The 18,209-nt window shown below is 45.3% G+C and overlaps 1 protein-coding gene across 1 annotated transcript in view; it reads left to right on the top strand.

Annotated features, from left to right (window-relative positions):
• The first annotated feature begins 350 nt into the window (after positions 1-350).
• The window catches only part of LOC119979770 (C-type lectin domain family 4 member A-like), a 59,942-nt gene continuing 42,083 nt past the window's right edge, over positions 351-18,209 (top strand). Inside the window, exons 1-4 of the mRNA XM_038822403.1 lie at positions 351-685; positions 4,377-4,917; positions 5,711-5,809; positions 8,245-8,412. Of these exons, the coding sequence (XP_038678331.1) occupies positions 4,725-4,917; positions 5,711-5,809; positions 8,245-8,412 (460 nt within the window). The 5' untranslated portion in view covers positions 351-685; positions 4,377-4,724. The remainder of the gene's footprint in view (positions 686-4,376; positions 4,918-5,710; positions 5,810-8,244; positions 8,413-18,209) is intronic.

The raw sequence follows: 18,209 nt of genomic DNA, 5'->3' as shown, positions 1-18,209 counted from the left end.
CTGTCTCTATTTTGCATACATTGCTTTCTCTCTCGCTCTGTTTAATTTGTTAATTGCATTTCCCCCTCTATTTTGCACACAGGATTGCTGTCTCTATTTTGCATACATTGCTTTCTCTCTCGCTCTGTTTAATTTGTTAATTGCATTTCCCCCTCTATTTTGCACACAGGATTGTTGTCTCTTTCTGTTTAATTTGTTAATTGCATTTCCTTCTCGTTTCTGGGTTGCCTCCACTTTGCAGTCCCTGGGAGAACTGCGCGTGCAGCATGGCGCCCCGCCTCAATGTGACGTCCGACGCTGGTGCCGGCCGGCAGCGCTTAACGCCCTGGCGTCACGGCCCGGTCCAGCCTCCCCTCCTCCACCATTATCCAAGATGGCGGCGGCAGCGGGCTTCCAAGGAGTCGGGCGGCCGGGGCGGGTCGCGGCCTAAGGCGGTCTGGCACTGTGGGGAGAGGCCGAGGCTTCATTTGCGGCCTCCCATTGTGGAAGGGCAAGCAGAGAGAGAGAGAACAGAGCCAGCCAAGGAGGGGGCAGTAACCCAGAACTCACCCAGCATTGAGCAATTAACCCTGAGCCCATTAATTATCAATAATATTGATTAATTAACTTAATATTAGTGCTCACCCAATTTCAGCCCATTTGACCGACCGACCGAAAGAATTAAAAAACCCAAACTGCACACCGGGTCAGTTCGATTTCAATCATCGGATCGCCATCGATCAAATTTTGATCAAATCCGTGTGTCAAAATTCAACTTAACGTGTCCTCACCTCAAATCGACAGGTTCATCCCTCACGTCTGCTTCCACCTTCGCCTCGGGTCCTGCCAACTTGGGTTTTAATTCACCGTCCACCCCTCCTCCCTGGGTGGGACCCCTCGGTGGCACTGAGGGCAAGCTCGGGTTGAACCATCCCCGCTCTCCCACATCCCTGGCACTTCAACCAGCGCTTCCGTTGTTTGTGGCCTGAAACGTCCCGCCGGTGTCTCCGGTGTTGATTCTGTCTGGCCTGTCACATTCAGATTGCTCGACAGACAGCGACAACATCCAACCCCTGCCACTGAACGTTCGATTCATCCCGTTGGCAGGTGCCTTCCGCCAGCTGTCAGGTCGACTTCACCTGAACTCACGTCGATTGACGGATCGCGCTAATCTTGCGCTTGTTCCGTCAGAGTCCACTATCAGTCAGTCATCAGGTCGTTTTCATCCGAAAACGTGTTCACGTCGGTAGATGGATTTTCCTAAAATCGTATTTTCCCTGTCAGCGAACGCCTTTAATGAATCGTCAGGTCAACTTTGAACTCCCGTTTATATCGACTTGCGAATTTTCCTAAACTTGCATTAGTCCTAGTCATTAACATATTTAATCATCAGATTGACTTCATCTAAACTCGCGTTAATATTGATTGACAGACTTTCCTAAACTTGCATTTGTCCTGTTCGTTAACACATTTAATCTTCAAATGACTTCATCTAAACTTGCGTTAATATTGATTGACAGATTTTCCTAAACTTTAATTTGTCCTGTTTGGTAACATATTTAATCATCAGATTGACTTCATCTGGGATTTGTTCGGTTGTTTAACATATTTATTATTAACATTCAAGTTGCCTAAACTTGTGTTTTTTTTATGTCAATTAACATACTCTACGAATATTAAATTTGTCTGAAGGTGCATTTCTGCTGTCAATTAACGCATTTAATAATCCCATTCAACTGTGTGTTTGTCCCGGCAATTAACCTATTTGACGTTAGTATTTAATTTATCTAAATTTGTGGTTGTTCCATCAGTTAACACGTTTAGTTTTAATGTTCAAGTTATCTGTGTCTTCTGCCAATTAATATAATTTGTACCAGCACTAAATCTATCTAAACTTGTGATTTTTACTTTGATTAACAGAAAAATCATGTTTAAATGGATTTGATTGTTCTGTTTGTTAACATATTCAATTTATCAAAACTTAAATTGTATCAATTGACAGCTTTAATAACCATAGTTTAAACTCGGGACTGTTCTGTTAATTTATTTAATATCTTTGGGCAGATTTATCAATATTCAATTTAATATCTATTGATAGATTTGTTTAATTTCAGTTTAAAATTTAATAGCTTTTGGCTGATTTATTTAATTTTGATATTTCTGTCAGCTAACATATTTAATAATCACTTTTGCATTCTCTACACTTGTGACTTCTTTGTCGCTGAAAACATTTAATGATAATATTCAACTTATCTACACTCATGCCACTTAATATACTTAACTTTCAGATTTATTTAATTTTGATATTAAATTTAATATCTTTTGATAGATATATTTAATTTGTTATTTAGTTCAAATTAAATTTAATATCAGCAATTTTATTTTTAATATTTAGTTTAATAGCTTTCGGGAGATTCATTTGCAATATTAAATTTAATAATTGGTCAATTTCCTTTCATAAATCACTATCTTCAGCTCCTCAATTCCTTCAAAATATTAGTATATGTTCAGCAAATAATTCACTTCTTGATCTGCTAAACCACAAGCAATCAGTGAAAGACTGACGCAGCGGAAATAATAATTTGGCCGACAATCTGTTCTGCAGATTTGGTTGATCTAATTTAGCATTTGTTCTGCAAATCGGCAGGTTTAATAAGCAACTCCAGTTTTGCTCTGTAACATATTTAATAATCAGATTTATGTTATCTCAACATTCTGTCTGTTAACATATTTAAGAATCAGATTTACTTTACCAAAACCTGTGGTTATTCTGCCACTTAACACATTTGGTATTAATATTTAACTTACCTAGATTTGTGTGCACCTTCTGTTAATTTAATATTAGTTTCATTTAAGGTTTTGTTTTTCCTTGTTGATGAACACACTCAATCAGATTTAAACGTGTGTATTCTGTCAATTGACATATTTAATGTTAATATTTAGTTGATCTAAACTTGCGTTTGTATCAATTGACAGATTCTGGTCAACCTTTTGTTGTGCAAAAATATTTAATTTTCTGTCTTTATTCCATCAATTAACACAAATTAGTTAATCTAACCGTACATTTGTTCTGTTAATTAAGGAACATTCAATCAATAATCCATTAGGTTATCTGAATTAATCTGTATTAATCTGTAAACACTCATTTGAAATAAAAAAAAGCTTGCATTTAAGAATAACTTGGTTGCATACATAAAAATTGTTTCATTTTTCTAAATTTATGATTTTTCTATCAATCACAAATGTTCAATAAACAACTGATCTTTTAGTCCCGGTAAGAATCGGCATAGTTTCGATGTTCCTTGGCTAAATATTTAACACCCATAGTTATGCAAAACTTCTATTATTGTTCCAATAAATTAGCACAACTGTTTATTACCTTGATTAAATCTGTAATAACCTCGAGCATTGACACAATCTACATAATAACTCACCTTAATATTTAATAATAATAATATAATGCTCCCCTTTCTCTCTGTCTAATTCACCATATACTTAGTAAATAAAACGACTTCATCAACATTTATATTTGCTCTCTAAATTAAAAGAGATTCTGTAAATAATCCGTTCATTCAACAATCAAAATATTTAATACTTTATGTACATATTTAAGAATTTGACCCAATATTTAAGAATCACACTTAATCTTTGTGTTCAATACATATTTATTATACTGTTGTAATCACTAAATAATCAGTAAACAATCCAAATAATAACTATATATATATAATTTATTTAAACTTAACTCCTTTACTGTAATTAATACACGCAAACTTATCAATTATTGCTTTATTAATTACCCCAAAGTAATCAATCATCCTCTGCACTATCTAAATACTCCATTGGGCCTCTTCCAGCAATTTAACTAAGTATTTAATACTTAATCATCCTATTTCATAATCTGGCAGTTCAATTAATTGTTCTGAATTGACTAGTAATAATTAATAATCGAACAGTCGAAATATTTTATGATTTAGGTGAGTGTTTAAGGATTTATCTCAATGCTTAGAAAGCAAGCTAAATCTTTGTTAAGTATGTTGAAAGAATCCCTGATCCAGCAATGACGCTGTATATTTAACCTGCGTTTACTTAAACTAATTAATTTGACAAATAGTTAATCAGTTTGCGTTTAAAAAAAAATTGACATCAAATCAAATAATATCACGATTCTAACTATTGATTATTAGTTCCAATTGCAGGATAATCTTAAAGAAATAATCCCAAGCATTTTGGGGGAATAAACCCAAATTGGTAATTAATAATCTATGGTTAAACCGAAATAATGAGCCTCTAATGAGCGTAATATATGTTAATCTGATTTGTTAAGCAACTCATTAAATATGCATCAATTAAGAGACATCGGTTTTCAATACTAACAAATAATTTGTTAATTACAGAGAAAATAATTGAAGTGAATGATTAATTTTAATACCTGCAGTTCAAACAACGCCAAGAATTAAAATTAATAATTCTGCCGATGCAGTTGGTGGTGAAATCCTTTAATTGCAAACTGAGGGAAAGGGCTTGGTTCATTTTGAAGAGCGATTTCTTCTGGGCGATTGCAAGTATCGAACAATAATCTCAGCCTTTATTGTGGAAGAATCTATATTTCTGACAGACAGTGCAGGTGAGATGCTGGCGTGAAGAATGCAAAGCAACTTGTGAAAAGAGACCTTGGACAATTACTCTGAACTGATCGGTAAATCCGTCAGTGGGGTGCAGAAGGGAAGGACAGTTCCCCCTACATGGCGGATGAGGACGAGGAGGAGGGCTGGGACAGATGGAGGCAGCAAGAGGATTGCAGCTCACTGGAGGACGATTTACAGAGACAGACGAAGCGAAGGCTGAGGTGGAGTGAGAGAAACAGGGAGTCGGAATGGGAGGATGACCAGATGAGTGTGGACGAGAATAGTGTGTCGCCGACCGAGTCCGAGGAAGGTACGGACAGCAGTTGAGCTCATGTGACAAGGCAAGGGAGTGACAGTGGGGAGGGGTGGCTGCTAGAGGGACCTTTTTCTGTATCTAACTCCGTGCTGGATTTGTCCTGGGAGTAATTGATGGGGACAGTGGGCAGAGGGAGCTATACTCTGCACCTAATCCTGTGCTGTGGGAGCTTTTCTCGGCAGTTAATTTGGTGCGGTGTCTGTTCTGGGAGTGTTTGATGGGGCAGTGCAAAGTATCTAATCCCGTACTGTACCTGTCCTGGGAATGTTTGATTGGCACAATTTAGAAGGACCTGTACTCTGTATGTAACCCCATACTGTACCTGTCCTGGGAGTGTTTGATGGGGACAGTGTAGAGGGAGCTTTACTCTGTATCTAACCCCGTGCTGTACCTGTCCTGGGAGTGTTTGATGGGGACAGTGTGGAGGGAGCTTTACTCTGTATCTAACCCCGTGCTGTACCTGTCCTGGGAGTGTTTGATGGGGACAGTGTAGAGGGAGCTTTACTCTGTATCTAACCCCATGCTGTACCTGTCCTGGGAGTGTTTGATGGGGACAGTGTAGAGGGAGCTTTACTCTGTATCTAACCCCATGCTGTACCTGTCCTGGGAGTGTTTGATGGGAACAATATAAAGCGGTTTAATTCTGTAATTATTCCATGGAGCGGTTGGCTTTCCAACCCTGGCACATCCAGTAGTGCTATCCCAGCACATGCAAACCATGAATTGTTCTGGATGATATCCATCCCTCTCCCTGGATCTCAGCTTGCCTATGATTGTGTCCTTACAGAGAAAACGTTATACAGTGCCACGTGGAAGAAAGTTGCAATCGCTTTCCTGACGATCGCTGCTGTATGTGCCATTGTCTCCGTTATCCTGTACACTGAAGGTATGGCCAGTAACAGCGATGAGGCGATAAGCATGGGCGGGGCAGAGCGAGAGAGAAGAAGGCTGAGGCACAGAAAATGAGCAGGACAGGGCAAGTGAACAGAGCAGAGATACAGGAGGTGAGCAGGACAGCAAGTGGCAAGTTTGCGGATGATACTAAGATTGCAGGATGAAGATTGTTAGAGAATACAACAGGATATAGATAGGCTGCAAAATTGGGCCGAGAAATGGGTGATGGAATTTAACCCGGACAAATGTGAGGTGCTGCATTTTGGTGGATTCAATTCAGGTGGGAGCTATAAAATAAATGGCAGAACCACCAGGAGCATAGAAACACAGAGATCTGGGAGTGCAGGTCCACAGATCCTTAATAGTGGAGCACAGGTGGAAATGGTGGTAAAGTAAGCATATGGCATGCTTGCCTTCACAGGAGGGGGGTATAGAGTATAAAAGCTCAAAACTTATGTTACGGTTATATAGAACGTTAGTTGGGCCACATTTGGAATACTGTGTCCAATTCTTATCACCACACTATCAGGAGGACGTGGAGGCTTTGGAGCGAGTGCAGAAAAGGTTTACCAGGTGTGAGGAGAGATTGAATAAACTGGAATCGTTCTCTGTAGAGAGATGGAGACTGAGGGGCGCCCTGATAGAAATTTATAAAATTATCAGGGGTGTAGATACCGCTGTTTTTTTGAGAACAGTTGGAGGCTTTTTCTCAGGGCGGAATTGAAAATTACTAGCAGGGAACAAGTTATTTTTTCTTATATAATTTTAATTTTTTTCAATTAAGGGGCAATTTAGCGTGGCCAATGCACCTTCCCTGCACATCTTTGGGTTGTGGGGGTGAAACCCACGCAAACATGGGGAGAATGTACAAACTCCACACGGAAAGTGACCCAGAGCCGGGTTCGAACTTGGGACCTCGGCGCCATCAGGCAGCAGTGCTAACCACAAGGGGGGGACAAGTTTAAGGTGAGGGGAGATAGGTTTAGTGGAGATGTACGGGGCATGTTTTTTGCAGAGAGTGGTGGCCTAGAATGCATTGCTAAGTAAGGTGGTTGAGGCAGATACGTTAGCGACCTTTTAAGACTTATCTGGATAGGCACATGAACAGACAGGGTATAGAAGGATACAGGCGGTTTGTCAAGATAGGACACTTGATCGTTGGAGGGCCGAAGGGCCTGTCCCTGTGCTGTATTGTTCTTTGCATGAGTTACAGATACAGTGTTAATGAGCGGGAGTCGGAGAGCCGGAATTGGGCAGGGATACTGAGTTAAAGGGAGCTTGAGCAGTCTGGCAGACAACTGCCACAATGTGGAGGGTCATTACTTAGGAAGCACTGCACTGTCGACGAGTCAGTACCGAGGGAGCACCACACTGTTGGAGGGTCAGTACTAAGGGAGAGCTGTACTGTCGTAGGGTCAGAATTTGATGGAGCTCCGCACTGTCGAAGGGTCAGTACTGAGGGATCTTATAGAAACATATAAAATTATGAAGGGAATAGATAGGATAGATGCGGGCAGGTTGTTTCCACTGGCGGATGAAAGCAGAACTAGGGGGCATAGCCTCAAAATAAGGGGAAGTAGATTTAGGACTGAGTTTAGGAGGAACCTCTTCACCTAAAGGGTTGTGAATCTATGGAATTCCTTGCCCAATGAAGCAGGTGAGGCTCCTTCATTAAATGTTTTAAAGATAAAGATAGATAGTTTTTTGAAGAATAAAGTGTCAGTACTGAGGGAGTGCTGCACATTTGGAGGGTCAGTACTGAGGGAGTGTTGCACTTTTGGAGGGTCAGTACTGAGGGAGTGCTGCACTTTTGGAGGGTCAGTACTGAGGGAGTTCCGTACTGTTGAATGGTCTGGAGTGAGGGAGAGCCGCACTATCAGAGGGTCAGTTCCGAGGGAGCGTCGCACTGTTGGAGCAGCAGGAGTGAGGGAGTGCCGCATTGTCCGAGATTCAGTACTGAGGGAGTGCCACACTGATCAGCGGGTCAATACTGAGGGAGTGACGCACCTTAGGAGCATCAGTACTGAGTGTGTACCGCACTGTCAGAGCTTCAGTACTGAGGGAATGCCGCCCTGTCGGCGGGTCAGTACTATGGGAGCGCTGCATTGTCGGAGGCTCAGTACTGAGGCACAATTGATGAGATATGAAACCATTCTCAGAAGTATTGGAAGAAATCATTCCAACTCGGAGCATGGAGCCAAATCTCTACATGTCTTGGGGCCAATAGTTACCCATGCAGCAACTTGTCTGCAAAAACAACTCATATGTTCGTGATCTCACAGCTGCCTCTGTAATTTTGCAATGAAGTACTTCATTTCGTCCTTGCATGGCTCTGTCCTGATGTGGAGCATCTGAGTGCAATTCACGCGTGTCCCGAGGTGCCTCAGAAACCCGCTTCTTGCATTCCCATGTCTTCTCTATCAACAGGATCCCGGATGAAACGTGAGTTCTTGTCCAAAAAGGTAGCCCTCGACTATGCCGTCCACAATTACAACAAGGTCAGTGACAGCATGCAGCGTGAGGTCAAGCAGTCTGAGTGTGCTCGCTACGAAGACACCTTCATGAATTGGCTCCAATCCTTCTGCAAGATTATCAGTACGTTTTGTGCTATTGTTGTTCCATCCCTCTTCCCACCAACCCCCACCTCCCAACACCAGACATCCCGCTATTACACCTTGCCAATTAACGCTCTTCTCACTCCCTCCCACCTCCAATTCTTTCTACATTGTTAGGATCACGGAAGAGAACCCAACTCTTTGCAATATGTAAAACTATGAGGAAAGGTTACTTCTGCACCACAAACTTTAATTTAAACACAGAAGTAAACACATTAACAACAGAAAAATAGCTTTACAGTTAACAGTTACAACAACATTTGCTTTTCTCTGTGCAGAGTCTTTAGAGAGAGAACCTTCCAGGACCAAACCTGAAACACCTTTGTTCAGATCAAAGTCATAAGACGAACTCACTTTTCAGACATATCTGACTCCACCCCTTAATATCATCAACTGTACCCAAAGCATAAAGCATTCTTCTGTCTCCTCCCACAAGATGATCCCTGACTTGTTTAGCCAGGACCAAACACAATGCCCATCATTAATTATCTACACCACTGTTGCCCAATAAATGTAAACAATATTCCATTCGCTATCTAGCTATAAACAAGTATATAGTTCTCAAATTTAGTAGCCGAACACAAAATTATGAGGGGCATAGACAGAGTGGATAGTCAGAGGCTTTTTCCCAAGGTAGAGGAGTCAATTACTAGGTTTAAGGTGCGAGGGGCAAGGTTTCGAGGAGATATACGTCAAATCGGAAGGGCAGTTACGAACTGGGTTCTGGCAAGGTCTTAGCGGTTTCGGCTGATAGGCATGCCGTCAAGTTCTCAGAGGTATCTGCAGACAAATTTGGCGTGGGGCTGTGGATGCTGTTTAAATTCAAACAAAGAACATTTGACAAACACAAACAAACAAACATGCAACGAAAATCGTGCAGGTTCCATCAGAAAGGACACTGTTTCTCTCTAACGGTTCCTTTTTAAAACATCATCTGGACACCTGCGTTATCTGTTGCGCACAAGGTCGCAAAGGGATTCGCGTGGTGGGAGTCAGACTCAATGTCAGCTTCTTCTCCCGGATGCCATACTCTTGTGTGGATAAGGTTCGCCAAAGCTGCATGGTGTGACTTGGGGTTCATCTCATCGTTCCGGATGAGCCTGAACGAATTGTCGCGGTGCCATATACGGGTGTCAAGTTCGGTGGTAATGGAGTCGGGGTCGTCATCGTAGGGTGGTGGTTCTGGGTGTGGGGCGTTAAGGTATGTGATCACGAAGGGATCACTCGAATCGTGTTCAGAGTCGCTGGGAGTGGGGCCTGTTGCAGGGGGATGGTAGCGAGGTGTGCTGTGGCTGTCGTCAGTGTTTCCGCAGTCACTGTCGCTGTAGCTGCTGTCTGTGGGCGTGTAGGGGCGGAGTCGAGGTAGAGTCCGTGGACGGGCTGGAGTGGCTAGGGGAGGGTAGGAACGCGTTTCCTGTGGGCGGGGCGAGGTCATCTGCTGCGGCGAGCAGGACGTGGTGTGCGTGGTTGGACTGCGAGCCATAAGCCTTGAGCTGGTTTATATGAAACCACGCAGTCTTTCCATTGGGGTACTTAATCTTATACACAGAGGGGCTTACTTTGTCCAAAATGGAGTACGGACCTGAGTACTTGGGTGACAGGAATGTGCTGGGGTTGTAAAGGGATATCATCACTTGCTGCTCTACTGCAAACTCAGTCGCATGCACTGTCCTGTCGAAACAAGCCTTGCTCGGTTTCTTTCTGGTGCCGAATCTTACTGCGGCTGCTAGCTGAGCCGTTTTAACGTTATCTACAAGCTGTCGCACAGCGTTCTCGTGGGTGAGGGCTGTCACTTCGGGGCTGGTCAAGTCTAAACCTAATAAATATTCTGTGCCTTTCATGGGGCGTCCAGTCATGAGAGTGTGGGAGGTGTATCCTGTGGATGTGGAAGCCTTGTTTCTCAAAAACATCAACGCAAATGGGAGGACTGAGTCCCAAGTGCTGTTCTGTTGAACCATTTTTCTGAGGGTGGCTTTTAGTGTCCGATTCATTCTCTCGACAATACCACTTGACTGGGGGTGGTATGCGATGTGAAAGTTTTGAGTAACGCCAAATATTGTCAGGACGTTTTTCATAACACGTCCTGTAAAATGAGAGCCTTGGTCGGATTCTATGCTGCGGGGGAGTCCCCATCTTGTAAAGATGTGGTGGGTCAGAATTTTGGCTGTGGTCTTCGCCGTATTAGTCCTTGATGGGAATGCCTCTACCCATTTTGTAAATGTGTCGATATCCACCAACACATATTTATATCCATTTCTGCAAGGGGGTAAGGGTCCTATAAAATCAATCTGGAGGTTAGTCCAGGGGCCATTAACGGGGCGGGTGTGGCTAAATTGAGCCTTCTTTGCATATCTGTCCGGATTGTTTTGGGCACAGATCAAGCAATTCTCAATGCAGTGGGTGATATCTGCTTTTAAATTTGGCCACCAACAGAGCTGCCTGAGGTGGGCTACAGTGGGCTCAAATCCCTGGTGTCCATGACTGTCATGGAACAAACAAATGAGTTGGTTCCTATCCTGCTCAGGAACCACATAAAGGCTGTCTTTAAGAATCACACCGTCATGTGTGGTCATGGAATTCTTAAATTTGTCGTAAGGGGCTGGGAAGGTTCCCTTTAAAACTTCCCTGAGCTTTTCATCTTGTTTCTGGGCCTGCGCTAAATCTTGGATGTTGGTCTGTGGGACCTGAGCTGCGTGTACTGGGGCACTTTCGGGGGGGGGGGGGGGGTTCCCAAAAATAACCATGTCTGGAACCTGCTTTAGCTAGGGCGTCTGCTTTTACGTTTCCAGGTGGGGAAGAACGGTGGTGACTCCGAACTTTGATAATGCCATATATTTCCTGTCCTTTGCCTGTTCTAAAATATGGCGGAGTAATGGGGCTGATGGTAGGGGTTTTCCGTCCGCGGAAACAATTCCCCTTGCTTCCCACAGGGGTAAGAATTCTGTCAAGGTGTTACAGACATACAGGCTGTCCGAGTATATGTCTGCTGGGCTGGGGAACGAATCGGGGTGATCTACTATATAAGCAATAGCTGCCAGTTCTGCTGCCTGCGAGCCGAAGTGTCCTGGTAGCTTTAAGGAGATTTCTTCTAGGGCGCGTCCTCTACATAAATTCCACATCCTGTTATGCGTTTTCCATCTAATACTGTGGAGGAGCCATCCACATATATTCTCAGGGGTGCGCACGTGTCTGTGGGCTGGGGTCTCTGGGGTGAACTACCTATCTTCCTGGGTAGTGTTTTTGCGATGAAGGGGCCAGTGTTGTGGTGTGGTGAGATGATCTCACATTCATGAGGGGAGCCTGGGTACTGTAAATTGTCTGCAAGGAAAGTGTGGGTTTTTGTCCTTTTAACAGTGATGTCCCATCCCTGTAAAAGAAGGGTCCAACGGGCTGCTCGGATTTGGCTGACTGTGCCATCTTTAAGTCGGCCGTCTAACAATAGTTGTGTTGGGGTGTGTTCTGTGAGGATGGTGATGGGGTTGAGTCCTGTAATGTACGAAAAATATTGTACTGCCCAAAAAACTGCGAGCAGGTGCCTTTCACAGGCAGAAAATCCTTGTTCTACAGGATCTAAAACTCTTGAGGCGTATGCCACGGTCTTAACTGTTCATGTCATTCCTGGAGGAGCACAGCCGAAAGGGTTCGGTCGGTGCTTGCTACTCCTATAGCGTACGGGGAAAGTGGGTCTGGGACCTGTGATGAGTGCTCTTTTTAAAGTGTCCACGGCATCTGTATGCTGTGGAAGCCATTCCCAAGGTGCTTTTTTCTTGACAAGGTCGGAGAGGGGCGCTGCTTTAGTGGTGAAACCGCGATATGGTTTCGGCAGTAGCCAACCAGTCCTAAATATGACCGGAGGGCTGAGACGTTGTGGGGAAGGGGCAATTTGACAATCGAGTCAATCCTTTTATGCGCGATCTCGCGTTTACCATGCGTGATAATTGTTCCCAAATATATCACCTTGTCTTCCAAAATTTGGCCCTTTTTGGGGTTAACCTTACATCCAATTTCTTTCAGGAGTTCTGCTGGAAGCGAGATGTGCTCTGCCTTTGTGTCTGTCTGCAGTAACAGGTCGTCTACATACTGGACCAGACATTCGGGGCGGGAAAATTTAGCTAAACCATTTACCAGCTGTCTGGAAAATGGAGGGGGAGTTGTGGAATCCTTGTGGAAGGCATGTCCACGTGTATTGCTGACCTTTAAAAGTGAAGGCAAATTTATACTGGCACGCTTTTGCCAATGGAATGGACCAGAATCCGTTGCTGATGTACAGAACCGTAAAATATCGTGAATGGAGTCCCTGTTTGAGCAGGGTCTCAGGACTTGTGGCTACAGTGGGGGCTGCGGCTGGGGTGACTTTGTTGAGTTCCCGGTAATCAATGGTCAGTTGCCATGATCCATCGGGTTTTCTTACTGGCCAAAATCGGGGCATTATTAGTGGATGCTACTGACCTTAGTACGCCCTGTTCTAATAAGCTGTCTATAACTTTTGAGATTTCTCCCTCTGCTTCCTGGGGAAATCTGTACTGCTTCTGGGGTCTGGGGTCAGGTCCTGTAATCTGAACCGAGCCAGCCATTCTGCCACGGTCGTGCTTATGATGTGCCAATGCTGCTCTGTTTTCCTGCAGAACTGCCCTAACCTGCTTGTCTGTGCTAATTGTACTCGGGTCAAACCAGTATTCGCCGACTGTGCTGATCCTATCAGCATAATCTCCTACTGTGAGCGTGGCGGGGGCTTTTGCTGTCCTTGCCATTCTCCAGACACATTTGTTTACTGGATCAAAGGAAAGGTTGTGGGAGCTCATGAAATCAATTCCCAAAATGTGTTCTGCTGTGTGGGGTAGATCAACTAAAACGATGGGGTGTTTGGTCGTTATATTGCCAATCTGAATGGATACAGGGGCTGTGATGTGTCCCTGCTGTGAGTGGCCTGTAAAGCCGCTGAGGGTAATGGTGTCTGTAGTAGGCCACGTGTCTTTCTGAAACATGGTGGAGGAATTAAGTGTGGTGCGGGACCCTCCTGTACCCCAAAGAAATTCAACGGGCTGACCCCGTACTTTTGCTGCAACGACCGGTTGGCCGGACCTATCCCAAAGGGTGTCGCAGACCCAAGTTGGGGAGCCCGAACACCATCAGTCTGTGCCGTTCAAGTCTCCCTAGTGTGAACGGGTGCTTACACTATGAATAGGCTTTGTCCTATTCCTATTTAGGGTGCCTGTCTGTTGGGCTCTCTGTGCTTTCTGTGGGGCATTGCACGCTCGTGCAAAGTGTCCTAATTGACCACAGTTATAACATTCTTGAGATTTCTGGGGTGGGCTGTTGTTACCTTCATTTACCCATGTGGGGTTTTGGTGCGTTTTTACTGCGTGTATATCTGCATCTGCCTGCTCTTCATCGGATTTCCTAAATGCGGTTTTATTGAGCACGGATTGCTCCCAAGCGCGGGACAACCTTTTTAAAACCCATTTTTCGTTGTGGGCCTCATCTGAGGGGTCATAATTCGCACAAGCTCTCTGTCCTGCCTCTGTGGCATGAGAGATCAGGATTCAAGTCCATTTGGCCGTGTTATCTGAGGTCAAATGGGCGCGGGCTAATTCTCCGAAAACTGCTGTAAAATGGATCCACAAGCGTCCAGCAAACGCTGTGGGGTGTTCTGTTTTCTTCTGCCTGCATTTGTTCAGGCCTTCTACCGGGTCTCCTCGGTTATAGCCGATCGCATCTAAGATCGCTGTGTGCATTTCTGCTAGGGTGCCTCCTCCAACATTCTGTGGGTCGGGAAGGGCTGCTGCTACGGAAGGGTCTGGGCTCAAAACTGTGAGCTTCACTTGCTCTCGCTCGTCCAGGCCGTACATGGTGGACTGCTGCTTAACCTTTGCGAAGAATTGGTTGGGGTCTGAAGTGGGGAGGAACGGTGTGATTTTCTTGCACGCGTCCCGTAATTGGGTCACGGTTAAGAGGGTCGTGTAAAGGAAATCCGTGTCTCCTTCTGGTGCGGCTCTGCGGTGGGTGGTTACTGGATTCATGGGGGGTGTGATCTATCTGCTCTGTGGTGGGTTGGGGTGCTCTTCTTTTCTGGGGCTTCTCCTGCGTACATGCTCCATGTACACACCTATGCGCTGTCTCATTTAACTCTTGCCAATCGGGGCCGTTTTCCTCATTTAATTGGGATCCGAATGTGCTTTGGAAGCCATTCTAGACTGAAAGCAGAGACTGCAATTCTGCAATCTGCTTCCGGCACTTTGCATGGTCTACCGAGCTCTGCCTTTGTTCCATGGTGGAAGCATGGAGTGCTCGTAGGGCTGCCTTTAAATCGCTGCACTGCTTCTGCAATGCCTCTACCTGCTGTTCCGTTTCTTGTCGTACCAGGACCGCACGTTGTGTGTCCTGGTAGGCCTTGTCGTATTGGGTCTGACAAGTGCGCCAGACAAGACTGGTGTGCCCTCTTGGCATCACCCACCCCTCTGTCTTTTGCTGCCAACCTCCCTTTTAGTGGGTAGCACGGTAGCATTGTGGATAGCACAATCACTTCACAGCTCCAGGGTCCCAGGTTCGATTCCGGCTTGGGTCACTGTCTGTGCGGAGTCTGCACATCCTCCCAGTGTGTGTGTGGGTTTCCTCCGGGTGCTCTGGTTTCCTCCCACAGTCCAAAGATGTGCAGGTTAGTTGGATTGGCCATGATAAAATTGCCCTTAGTGTCCAAAATTTCCCTTGGTGTTGGGTGGGGTTACTGAGTTATGGGGATAGGGTGGAGGTGTTGACCTTGGGTAGGAGGTAGGGTGCTCTTTCCAAGAGCCGTTGCAGACTAGATGGGCCAAATGGCCTCCTTCTGCACTGTAAATTCTATGAACTCTATGTTTTCCTTCTCAAGTTCGCTTACATCGACTTTGCTTATCCTATTTCTCTCATCTATCTCTTTACAGAGCGTCCTAACGACCTCCTCTGTGCCTCGCAATTGTGCCAGACAGGACACGATTGCCATCGGCTTGCGAGCTTTTCCCAAGCTGCTCTTGTGGATCTCTGTCAGATTCTCCCATCAAGTATGTCCTATACTCCCGGGACCTGTTTCCTCATTTGCATAAAATTTGCTCCAATGGGGCCATCCCTTCCCTTTGTGGTACTTTCTAATCTCTTTTTCCCAAACGGGACACTGTCCTACTCTGCTGGTCGCTACGACCACGAATTCCTGCGGGTTCATAAGGCGTTCCATTGCCTTCATTGCTATTTCTCCTATCTGAGTTCTCTTTAAATTTGGAACAAGGGGTACTAACACGATGCTGCAAACACGGGTGCGGCTTTCGCTAATTTCCGGAATACAAACTCCCGACAGTTTTTTGCAACAAAATCTCTCAGGTTAACATTATATCCCTGTTAGTACTTATGCAGTAACACACTTCTGAATTCTGGACGATTGATCAGAACTACTTGAACACTTAGAGATAGAGATAGATAGAGAAATACAGCACAGAACAGGCCCTTCGGCCCACGATGTTGTGCCAAACCTTTGTCCTAGGTTGATCAGAGAATTTTGGACACTAAGGGCAATTTATCATGGCCAATCCACCCAAACTGCACATCTTTTGACTGTGGGAGGAAACCGGAGTACCCGGAGGAATCCCACGCACACACGGGGAGGATGTGCAGACTCCACACAGACAGTGACCCAAGTCGAAATCGAACCTGGGACCCTGGAGCTGTGAAGCAATTGTGCTATCCACAATGCTACCGTGCTGCCCTTAAGAAGAAATTAATCTACACTCCATTATTCTACCCTAATCCATGTACCTATCCAATAGCCGCTTGAAGGTCCCTAACGTTTCCGACTCAACTACTTCCACAGGCAGTGCATTCCATGCCCCCACTACTCTCTGGGTAAAGAACCTACCTCTGACATCCCCCCTATATCTTCCACCATTTACCTTAAATTTATGTCCCCTTGTAATTAGAATTAGAACAGTACAGCACAGAACAGGCCCTTCGGCCCTCAATGTTGTGCCGAGCAATGATCACCCTACCCAAGCCCACGCATCCACCCTATACCAGTAACCCAACAACCCCCATTAACATTTTTTAGGACACTAAGGGCAATTTAGCCTGGCCAATCCACCTAACCCGCACATCTTTGGACTGTGGGAGGAAACCGGAGCACCCGGAGGAAACCCACGCACACACGGGGAGGACGTGCAGACTCCACACAGACAGTGCCCCAGCCGGGAATCGAACCTGGGACCCTGGAGCTGTGACGTATTGATGCTAACCACCATGCTACCATGCTGCCCATGGTTTTTTCCACCTGGGGAAAAAGTCTGTCTACTCTATCTATTCCCCTGATCATCTTATAAACCTCTATCAAGTCGCCCCTCATCCTTCTCCGTTCTAATGAGAAAAGGCCTAGCACCCTCAACCTTTCCTCGTAAGACTTACTCTCCATTTCAGGCAACATCCTGGTAAATCTCCTTTGCACCTTTTCCAAAGTTTCCACATCCTTCCTAAAATGAGGTGACCAGAACTGCACACAGTACTCCAAATGTGGCCTTAGCAAGGTTTTGTACAGCTGCATCATCACCTCACGGCTCTTAAATTCAATCCCTCTGCTAATGAACGCTAGCACACCATAGGCCTTCTTCACAGCTCTATCCACTTGAGTGGCAACTTCCAAGATCTATGAACATAGATCAAGGGGCAGCAGGGTAGCATGGTGGTTAGCATAAATGCTTCACAGCTCCAGGGTCCCAGGTTCGATTCCCGGCTGGGTCACTGTCTGTGTGGAGTCTGCACGTCCTCCCCCTGTGTGCGTGGGTTTCCTCCGGGTGCTCCGGTTTCCTCCCACAGTCCAAAGATGTGCGGGTTAGGTGGATTGGCCATGCTAAATTGCCCGTAGTGTGCTAATAAAAAGTAAGGTTAAGGGGGGGGGTTGTTGGGTTACGTGGATATGGGGGTTTGAGTAGGGTGATCATGGCTCGGCACAACATTGAGGGCCGAAGGGCCTGTTCTGTGCTGTACTGTTCTATGTTCTATGTTCTATGTAACATAGACCCCAGGATCTCTCTGCTCCTCCACATTGCCAAGAACCCTACCGTTAACCCTGTATTCCGCATTCATATTTGTCCTTCCAAAATGGACAACCTCACACTTGTCAGGGTTAAACTCCATCTGCCACTTCTCAGCCCAGCTCTGCATCCTATCTATGTCTCTTTGAAGCCAACAACAGCCCTCCTCACTATCCACAACTCCACCAATCTTCGTATCATCTGCATATTTACTGACCCACCCTTCAACTCCCTCATCCAAGTCGTTAATGAAAATCACAAACAGCAGAGGACCCAGAACTGGTCCCTGTGGTACGCCACTGATAACTGGGCTCCAGTCTGAATATTTGCCATCCACCACCACTCTCTGATTTCTATCGGTTAGCCAGTTCGTTATTCAACTGGCCAAATTTCCCACTATCCCATGCCTCCTTACTTTCCGCATAAGCCTACCATGGGGAACCTTATCAAATGCCTTACTAAAATCCATGTACACTACATCCACTGCTTTACCTTCATCCACATGCTTAGTCACCTCCTCAAAGAAGTCAATAAAACTTGTAAGGCAAGACCTACCCCTCACAAATCCGTGCTGATTATCCCTGATCAAGCAGTTTCTTTCCAGATGCTCAGAAATCCTATCCCTCAGTACCCTTTCCATTACTTTGCCTACCACCGAAGTAAGACTAACTGGCCTGTAATTCCCAGGGTTATCCTTATTCCCTTTTTTGAACAGGGGCACGACATTCGTCAC

This window comes from Scyliorhinus canicula, chromosome 16, assembly GCF_902713615.1.
Source record: "Scyliorhinus canicula chromosome 16, sScyCan1.1, whole genome shotgun sequence".
Taxonomy (NCBI): Eukaryota; Metazoa; Chordata; class Chondrichthyes; order Carcharhiniformes; family Scyliorhinidae; genus Scyliorhinus; species Scyliorhinus canicula.
The sequence above is the reverse complement of the archived record's forward strand: the minus strand, read 5'-3'. Positions and strand labels throughout refer to the sequence as shown.